At 64.9% G+C, this 9,438-nt stretch overlaps 4 protein-coding genes across 4 annotated transcripts; 3 read left to right on the forward strand and 1 right to left on the reverse strand.

Annotated features, from left to right (window-relative positions):
* Positions 1-1,294: 1,294 nt before the first annotated feature.
* Positions 1,295-2,650, forward strand: MNEG_10571 (hypothetical protein; the record flags this gene model as incomplete). Its single annotated transcript, XM_014040954.1, has 2 exons — positions 1,295-1,992; positions 2,245-2,650. 2 exons carry the CDS (start codon positions 1,295-1,297, stop codon positions 2,648-2,650), a joined length of 1,104 nt encoding a protein of 367 aa, XP_013896408.1.
* Positions 2,651-3,040: 390 nt separating this feature from the next.
* On the reverse strand, positions 3,041-5,023 carry MNEG_10572 (hypothetical protein; the record flags this gene model as incomplete). The annotated part of the gene is made up of 5 exons (XM_014040955.1): positions 3,041-3,088; positions 3,300-3,416; positions 3,875-4,028; positions 4,536-4,732; positions 4,907-5,023. The coding sequence occupies 5 exons, from the start codon at positions 5,021-5,023 to the stop codon at positions 3,041-3,043; spliced, it is 633 nt and encodes a 210-aa protein (XP_013896409.1).
* Positions 5,024-5,649: 626 nt separating this feature from the next.
* Positions 5,650-6,997, forward strand: MNEG_10573 (hypothetical protein; the record flags this gene model as incomplete). The annotated part of the gene is made up of 4 exons (XM_014040956.1): positions 5,650-5,898; positions 6,190-6,228; positions 6,440-6,581; positions 6,903-6,997. The coding sequence occupies 4 exons, from the start codon at positions 5,650-5,652 to the stop codon at positions 6,995-6,997; spliced, it is 525 nt and encodes a 174-aa protein (XP_013896410.1).
* Positions 6,998-8,601: 1,604 nt separating this feature from the next.
* MNEG_10574 (hypothetical protein) lies at positions 8,602-8,861 on the forward strand (the record flags this gene model as incomplete). The annotated part of the gene is made up of 1 exon (XM_014040957.1): positions 8,602-8,861. A coding segment is annotated over one exon (260 nt), but the record flags the coding sequence as incomplete, so codon positions are not given.
* Between the last annotated feature and the right edge of the window lie 577 nt (positions 8,862-9,438).

A 9,438-nucleotide genomic window follows, 5' to 3' on the forward strand; every position in this document is an offset into this window, starting at 1 on the left:
GGTGGGTGGGGGCAGCGGCGTGCGCGTGCGCACCTCTGGCCGGCCAGCAGCGCGCCGTGGACGGGGTAGCGGCCGAGCTCCTGCCCGTCTGCGGCGACGACCTGCAGCTCAAGTCGCTGAGGAAGCCGTCCCTGAACAATTCACTGAAGTCCATGTGGTGGCTCGGGCTGGCGGGCGCGCCGTCCGCCGCGTCGGCGGGCCCAGGCGCGGCGACGCCTGTGGCGGGAGGGGCAGGCAGAAGCGCATGCGAGCTGGGGGCCGGGAGCGGCGCCTCTGTGCAGTTTCAATTTGAACAGTAGGCAGGTACAGCTGCTGAGTTGCTGTGTTTGGTGGGCAGACGTTGTGTGACTTCCACATGACTCATAACAAAGCGAATGTTCTCACGTTTCCGTAAGTGACTGGTGCGCCGTTCACCCGCTTCAAGACCACCGCCGCCGTCGCATCTAAGCGGCTGCGCAGCCCGTCGGAGAGGGGGCGTGCCTGTAAGATGTCGGCACGTTGGCGGCCCCGCCTGCGAGTGTGATGAGATGCACGCATGAGTTCTGTATGACGTGCATACGCACCACAATCATGGTGTGAGCTCAGGAGCCCTATCCTGATGTGCTCGCAAGCATTGACAGCGTCAAAGCGGAGAGCGCAACGCGCGTGCACGCGACGGCGTTGTATCAATGAGCAGCGCATCTGAGGCGCCTTCAGATCTTGGGTTCAAGGCAAATAGGTATGAACAACCCGCATCAGCCGCGCCCAGCGGGCGCGTACTGTAGGCAGTGCGCGCACCACAACGCTGCTGCCCCATGTGACCAGCGTCGCAAACCTCTAAATGCAAGTGGAATCAATCCTTCTCTCCTCTGATCGCCAAGAGTTGATGCGCTGAACCACGTTCAGGGTCACTCGGGATCACCTCATCAAGCCGTGCTTGATGACAAAGCTCGCAGGATCCTTAGAAGACGTTTTATGTTATAGACGTGATTGCTACAGCGTGGCGTTTATTTTCAAAGACCGCTGAGGTCGTTTAAACCACGCGACCAGTCGGGTAGCGACGCCTGGCGCCCACAGTGCCGCCAGGCGCGATCGCAGCGGCGCGACAGGCCCCCAAAGCAGTGAAGGCACCGGCTGGGCTATCCCTCGCGGCAGCAGGACGCAAACACCGCCCCGCACCCACATGCAGAGCATGCAGCAGTACGGGCCGCCGCGCATCTCGGGGCGGCCCCGCTTGCGCCACCCCCCTGGCGCCACGCCCGCCGTCCGATTGGCCGTGGCACGAGCCGCCTCGTCAGCAGCGCCAAACAGCGGCATGGCCCTCCTGCGCGAGGCCCTCCGCGCCAGCCAGACCCCGGAGGAGGTCGCCGCCCTGGTGGAGGCAGCCTACCAGTCGCTGCTCCCAGAGCTGCCCGCAATTACCGCCGCGCTGTCTCGAGCCGCCGCGGCGGCCGCCAGCACAGGCAACGGCGGCATCGGTGGCGGGGCCGGAGCGGCACGGTCCGAGCCCCGCCGAGCAAGCCCCTGGGGCGGCTTCACAGGGTCCCGCAGGGCCGCAGGCGGCGGCGGCAGCGGCGGCAGTGGCAGCAGCTCAGGTGTGGGAAGCAGCAGCTACACCAGCGGCAGCGCGTTTGGCATCGGCGGCATCAGCGGCGCGGCGGGCGCTGGCGCTGTGCCATCACAGCAGGAGCAGCCGTGGTCTTGGGAAAGCGTCAAGCACCTACATGCCTATGGCCTTGGATCACTCTTTGAATACAGCGCGGCCGCCCGCCCAGAGTCGCGGGCGCCAGGCGCGGCGGCAACGGCAGCCGAGGGGGCAGCAGCGGACGCCGCCGCGCCGCGGCGCGGGGGCATGCGGCTGGCGCAGTGGGCCCTCGTTCTCCTGCTGCGGCGGCAGCTGCTGCCGGGGCTGGCCGCCGCGCCGCGCGTGTCGGACCCAGCCTTCAACAACGCTGACCTGGCGGTGCTGCGGTTGCTTGGGCTGGAGGGCCACAGGAGTGAGGCCCTGCTGAGGTGGGCCCCAAGCACCTGAGCGACGCAAAAGTGACTGTTTGACGCAGCAAGACCCCCCATGTCAGGGAAAGGGTGCGGAAATGGTCGTCACCACAAAGCAGCTCACTGCGATGCAACCATGGTACGGGTCTGGCTGCCGCCGCGCGCGCACACCCATCTCAACCCTGTGCACCCAACCCTTGCATCCACTTGGGCAGTGCCTAGTCACCGTCCCTTACATGCTTACCCACCCACCCCTGGCGTCCCATGCAGCGCGCCCGATCGCACCTTGGTGTACGCGCCCTGCTGCCCCCGCGCCGTCTATTCGGGCCTCGTGCGCGCCAACTGGAGCGTGGAGCAATTGTCACGCATTGCGCTCATATCCACGAGCCTCTCCAGCCAGGCGGCTAGCATTTCGCTTGTCGCGGCACTCGAGGGCAGCGGCAGCAGCGCCATCAGCCGGGTGGATGGCGGCGCCGGCGCCGGCGCCGGCGGCGGCGGCGTGGGTACGGGCGGGGGCGAAGAGGAGCTGCACTCGCTGCTGCACCGGCGGGGCGGCGCGGTGGAGGCGCTGCTGCCGGACGCGGGCGGCGCCCACGGCGTCGGCACCAGCGTGCACCTGTTCCCTCGGGGCCGGCTGCTGCGCACGGGGCTGTTTGGGGAGAGCAGCAAAGATTGACGTTTGCATACTTTGCCGGCGGCTGACCCACGTTGATGATGTTGAAGCTGGCAGCGCTGCTTGGAACAGTCTGTGATTGAGCCTATCAATGACTGACCCTGACTCGTGTGACCAGTTGACCGCGTTTTTGGGCCAACACAGCAGAGCAGGCGGGATTACCAACATGAAGCAAACGAACACACAAAATTGTGGAAGAGTCCTGGTCAAACATACAAAGGGTTATTGAATCTGCATGTACAGAGCAGCAGAGCGCGATCCCTTCCAAATGCGAGGTTTGGCAGATGCAACTGTTTCAGTTGTGGGTGCGCGATTGTACAAACAGAAGCATGCAGAAATTGCTGTGCTACGGGCTCATGGAAAAAGGTGTGGATTACGAGCAGCAAGCTGCTGCTACGCGCGGGCGCTCCTCTTGGCCCCCTTGAGCGCCGCCACGATGAGCTGCGGTGTAGGCATGTGGGTGCAGCGGGCCAGCATCGTTGGTTTGTGCATGGTGCAGATGAAGCCAAGAAATTGGCGAGCGACACTCACAGATCAAAATGATATGATTTATCACAAGGCAGGGCGTGCAAAAGGACAGAAAAAGATGCTCGCGCGTTGGTGTTCAACCACAGGTGCGTAGCGGGGCCAGTGTGCCATCAAAGGACCCCACCTTGTACTCTGGCTGGCGGGTGAACGAGGGGTCCAGAGCCACGGCCGCGCCCAGCGCTGCGTCCGCCTCTGAGAAGCGGCCCAGGGCGTACAGCGCATCAATCAGGCGCACGTGGGCCTGGGGGCGCGGCAGGAACGGGGCAGGCGGGGGCGCAGCGGTGCGCGGTAATAATAGTCCTGTCAGTAGCATCACACTGAAGCCACCCTAAGCTGACCCCTGCTCTATTGTGGGAGCGCTGACAGCCAAGCGTTTCCGTGATGTACACACACAGCTCAGCGAATTCATGCTGGCAAAAAGGGCCCATGCAGGCGACCGTGACACGCAGGGCGATGGGATTGGGACCGCGGTGGGGCTGGGGTTTGAGTTGAGTTTTGACTTATGGGTGGCAGTCGCACTGGGGGTTGGGAGTTGGAAGTCGGGATTTGAGACGAGGGTTTGCATTGGGGTAAGTGTTGGGGGTTGAGTGGGGTTTGGGGGTTGGTGTTGGGGGTTGAGTGGGGTTTGGGGGTTGGTGTTGGGGGTTGAGTGGGATTTGAGATGAGGGGTTGAGTGGGGTTGGGCGGTGGTGTGCGCACCTTGTGGAAGCCCCTGGGTGCGCCCTCCACCGCCCGCCGCGCGGCGGCAAGCGCGTCCTGGTGGCGCCGCATGTGCATGTAGGCAGCCGACAGGTTGCTGTGCACCATGTAGGCGCTGCCGGCGCTCGGGCTCGCCTCCAGGGCGGCCTCGTACCTGGCCGGGCGGGGCGCAGCGCAGCGGTGACTTCGGCGGGGTCCTCGCTGCCAGGGCAGAGTCTCTACTTGCACCGCGTTGGTGCAGGGCGATGGCACGGCAGCGCTGCTGCCAGAGGGGGAGAGGTCCGAGCAAGGGGCGGGGCCTGTGCATGCGAGGGCCCTCACGTGTTGACGGCGCCCCCAAAGTCCCCCGCCATGGCCAGGGCATTGCCCGCTAGCCGCAGCTCCGTTGCCTTCAGCAACTTGCATCGTGTGTGTCGGGAAGGGGGGGGGGTCAGGTTGTGACAATCCGAGAGCAACGATAAGGCGGGAGCTTCTGGGACAGGCTACGATTTCAGTGCAAGGGCGCGCCCGAGGCCGCTGCTCAGGCCGCTCGGCAAGAAACATGAGGCGCCTGCACCTGGTGTCTCCCCTGCTCCCGAACAAGCAACACCTCAGCACGCCTGTCCCCCAGCACGCAGCCATGAATCACTTGCCGCGTGCAAGCGCTCTGGGACCGATCCACCTGCCCACCTCCTCCCCAACGTCTGCGTCGCAGAACGCCCGCAGCGCCTGCGTCAGGTCCGCCGGCGTGCTGACGTGGCGCAGCACGATCTCGTCAGGCAGCACAACCAGGTTGGGCCCGCTGCCGCAGTTGCCCAGGCAGCCGCCAGCGGTGATTTCGACGCCCCTCAGGCCCAGGTCCTGGCCGAAACGCAGGACCTGGATAGGGCCAGCGGAGAATGAGGATGTTGGGTGGGAAAGTGAAGGGCAGGGCGAGCGGCGCTTGTGCGGAGGAAGCCGAAGATACTCTCAGACCCATGCACAAGCCATGGCCATACCCATAGCTTCCGTTGCGCAAAGTGCTGAGCTCCGGTTGTGGAGGGGGTATCTCACCTGCTCTGCCCCCTGCTTCTTGCAGACCTTGCTGGTGCACACGCGGACCTCTCGCACCTCAGGCTGCGCGGTGGAGGAGGCACCCAAGTCCTGCGCAGCAGCAGTGCGCCCACGCATGGAGCTTGCGAAAGCCATGCAGCAACGCGCATGGAGCGTCACGCATGCGAACAGGAGCAGCAGCCAGTGTACCAATGCCCATAAAGAGTGCTTATCAGCTACTCACGTTCGTAATGGTCAGCCGCGCTCGCCGGCCGGGTCGAAGGGCTGCGGCTGATGCTGATGCTGCACGCCGCCTGCCCTGGCACCGTCCACAAGTTGACGCATGGGCGCCCGGGCCGCTGTGCACACCCAATATCATGTCTTGATTTGACAAATAGGTGATGATGGCGACCTTATAGCAAGGTTATAGCAAGGTTTGCGGCTTTCGACAATGTCTCGGGTGCGCAGAGCGTGCAGCGCGGCGTGGACTTTTATCACAGCTCGAGAACCACTAAAACAAATCAATCAGGGCCAAGCGCGGCTCGAAAACTCTGCATACGCTGCTGTAGTACTTCAAGTCTGCACCGAGCATCGAATCGGCACAAACAAAAGAGTGCACTACTGGTGACATTTGGGCTTCCTGGAGCACATCTGAATTGCTGTCATTGCTGCCTCCATCGCGACTCTCTCATCTCACCGTCGTAGATCGCGCAAAAAACTCACTGCGTGAGCACACCTCATTACAGGTAGCGTCACAGCGGAACATGCCGGCAACTCTGCAGAGTTTGGGAGCTAGGGGCACCGCATTCAAGGCAGCGACCAGCGGCCGTGCGAGCCTCTCATCTCGCCCACAGCAGGCGCAGCAGCAGCGGCGGGCTCCCGTCTGCCACGGCCTTGAGCCCAGCGTCGCGGCGGCTGTGACGCAGCAGGCGATCGCCTATGCGGTGACTCTGGGCGCGGAGGGCGCCTTCAGCTACACGTCTGTGCCAGCGGGTGACAAGGGGCGGCCGCAGGTAGGGATCACAGGGCATTTTGGTGGAGGTTCAACAGAACCAGCCCGCTCTGTCGCTAACCAGCCAGCTGCCGCCTGATGGCGCGGTGGATCTAAGAGCGCGGGATTTGCAGGATGAGCGTATGCGGTTCATATGCGGTCGACGCCACTTGTAGCGCCCGTGCAAGCGCCCGGCCCCATGCATGCGCCTGGCCCCATGCGAGCGCCTGGCCCCACACAGAAGGCCTGCCATGTTCCGACCTGCACCCCCACACACATGCGCCACAACTTCCCCGACTCTTCTGCACTGCAGATCCCCTTGATCGGCGCCGGCGTTGCCGGCACCGCAGTGGTGAGAGCGTGCACACCCCAGCCGTGCGCCCAAGCGCCTGCTTTCCCGGGTGGCGGCCCGGGCGCCAAATCACCGTTTCCCCCGCACCCGAAACGCGCGTCGCAGCCGCCGCCAGACCCTGAATGGCACCACCCTTGCCGCCCTCCCGCGCCCCTTGACAACACAACCACGTGCACGCACAAACCTCTGATCCGCATCTAAACCAATCCAGGCTGTCGCGCTGGTCAAGGGGGGCGGCGACGGGCCGCTCGCGTCAGCGGGCCTCATCCTCGGGTTTGCGGTTGCGGGCGCCATGCTGGCGGCCAGTGCGAAGCGCGCGGTGGACCTTGAGTATACCGATGGCGACTGGCCGGGTGAGGGGCAGGGCGGGGTTGGGGCCGCACGGCTGGGGGTTGGTGTTTGTGCGGGTACTGGGGGGCAGCCTAGCACAGGCTGATCTAGGGCCTGGGGCGCGTGGCGCGGCCTTGCAAACGTGGAGGGTGTTTTTTTGGGGGGAGAGCGAAGGCAGCAAATGGGAGGGCAGCAGCGCCAGGCCGGGGTGGGCGACCACCCTGATACACACAGGGCACCCTGGCGCACTGACAACGGCGCAGACAAGCAGCGCCGCCTGGGCTTGGCCCGGGCGCCGACAGCCGCCGCCCCTGCCGCCCCTCCGCGGCCCGCCGCCGCCGCAGGGCCCAAGGTGTGGCCGGCGACCATGGGCCTGATCAGCTTCTTTGCCCTCAGCGTGTTCTGGCAGGCCTTCTTTTCGGCGGCGTTTGCCAAGTAACCCAAGTTTTGACTCCGCGTCAAATGCACCCAGCTGTGCAAACCTGTTTTGTCAATTGTAACCAACCTCTATGCCTGGGCCCACACCAAAGTGTTGGTGCCAGGTGTTTGATTAAATGCACAAAAACCCACGAGATGCACAACATGAATGGATCTGACTTTTGACCAGAGCGCAGCGCCACGGGGCGCGTCGCCTTCAAGAGGCAGGCCAGAGCAGCACACCAGAGCACGAACGCACAGGCGCCGACGCGCTACTGTCATCCCCGGGGCCAGAACCACGCGACCAGCACGCCGGCGATCGCGATCGCCGCGCCCACCCAGTCGCCGACGTCGGGCATGTCGCCGTCGACGGCCGCTCCCCAGGCGTATGACATGACCACAAACACGCCCCCGTAAACGGCATAGACCCTCGCGAACGCGGCCTCGGCGGGCTGGAGGGTCGGGATGAAGCCGTATGCGCAGAGGACCGCGCAGCCTGGGGCGGATGCAGGGGCCGGGGGCGGGGAATCAATTGGGGTTGTTGGCAAGCGCATGGGCGGATCAAGGCCAGTATTTGGGGATGAACGCTGCAGCTGGCAGTCCATGATGTGCTGCTAGGCGGCCTGTGCTTGGGGCATGGGCGCGTGCACTGTCCTTGGAAGAGTGACTGATCCAGCCATAAAGAGCCGCTGCACCGCAAACACGACAGTTGCAGACGACAATTGCAGTCACCTGCCACTATCCACCACCATGGTCGCTTGTTCCTGACGCCCTGCCACACCAGCCAGCCCCCACCGATTTCTGGGTCGCGATGTGAAGGGGTGGCGGAACAGGGTTGTTGGGGAGAAGGGTGTAGGAGGGCGATAGGTTCTACTGGGGGCTCTGTCGGCATGCAAGGCGTGTCAAGAGTGTTGGCTGGTCGGTGGGCGGGGGAGGATACGCGCGGTGGGCACCTGCTAGCCCAGCGAGGATGAAGATGCCCAGTGTGGCCGCAACCTGCGGCGCAAGGCAGCCGGGCAGCGAGGCGGACGCCTGACGACCGCAGCGCAAGCAGTTGTCAGCACACATACACAAGCAGCAGCAGCAGCAGCAGCAGCAGCAGCAGCAGCAGCCTGGCACACAGCCCGACCCATCTCGGTTCTAGTCGCGCTACGCTCTGCCCACCTTTGCGGCCGTCCATTGTATCTTTGGGCTTCCCACCGCCGCCGCTGCTGTCGCCGTTGAGAGCGCGTGAGCTGGCCCTTCAGTGCCCGTGGCGGGCGCTGCCGCGGCTGCCTCATGCGCCGGGCCGGCGGTGCTGCTGCCATCCGTCACGCTAGCCTCGAAGTGTGGTCGCATGGCGCGCGGTCACTGGCAGCGGCGTGACCTCTGGGCACGGTTGGCAGTGCACATGGATGCAGGCGCAGGCACCCGTCGCCCGAGCGCGAGTGGCGGGCCCTGCGGAGTCAAGCCCCCTTTTGCTGGATGTATGAATTAACCTTGATGGCTCAGATAATATTTAGAAGACCAAACAATCAGCGCAGGCGTCAATACAAGACGCAATTGGACAAGCAAAGATCACGTTTTCTCGTATTCGCGCTCAACGTGACCAGCAACATGAAAAGAATACAGCATACCGGGCAACATATGCAGCAGCATGGCTCCATCAGCGAAGCGCCACTGTGGCAGCGTCGTCCACGCCGCAGCTTCGCGCGTGCTGCCGCCGAGCCGCACACTCTTGCGCCCTCTGAACGCAACGCGGCATTGGCGGCTGTTGACGTGACAGCGCCACCAAGCGGCAACCAGGCGGGCGGCGGCCAGCAGCACGAGCCGCAGAGATTTGGGGAGCAGGAATATAATCAAACTCGGCAGAGCAGGGAGAGGGACCTGTGGGCAGCGAGCGTTCGGTGAGCCATGCCGCGCCCATCCGCTGCACTTTCGTAGGCGCCTGCCAGGATGCCGATTAGAAATCCCGTATGTGGCGTGAGGGTGCTTGTGCGATCCATGCAGCTGTCATCATACAGCCACAGGGGACGCCGCGAGTGACGCCTGCACCCATCCTTCCCGCCCAACCCCCCAGCGCCGCCGGCGCGCAGGGCCGCCGCCGCCGCGCCGCCCCCGCTCCGCCTGGCGCCGCGCCGCTGCCCGCGCTCGACCCGCCGCCGCGGCTGGCCGGCGTGAGCGTTGTACTCGTCGAGCCCCTGCGGCCCCGCACTGTCGGCACCGTGGCGCGGGTCTGCGCCTGCTTCGAAGCCCTGGACCTCCATTTAGTGCAGCCGCGCTGCGACCACCTCAGCAGGCGCGCGTACGCCCCGCACGCGCTGCTCGCCCCCCATGGCCGGCCCGCCGCTTCCGCCGCATATGTGGAGGAGCACGTGAGGTCAACGCTGACGGTGTTGGCGACGGGGACAGGGCGTTTCTAGGCTTTGAAACAGGCTGCCTGAGCCCCTGCCTGCGCCCATCAATCCGGACCGTACCGCCCCC

This window comes from Monoraphidium neglectum (assembly GCF_000611645.1).
Source record: "Monoraphidium neglectum strain SAG 48.87 unplaced genomic scaffold scaffold02372, whole genome shotgun sequence".
Lineage (NCBI taxonomy): Eukaryota > Viridiplantae > Chlorophyta > Chlorophyceae > Sphaeropleales > Selenastraceae > Monoraphidium > Monoraphidium neglectum.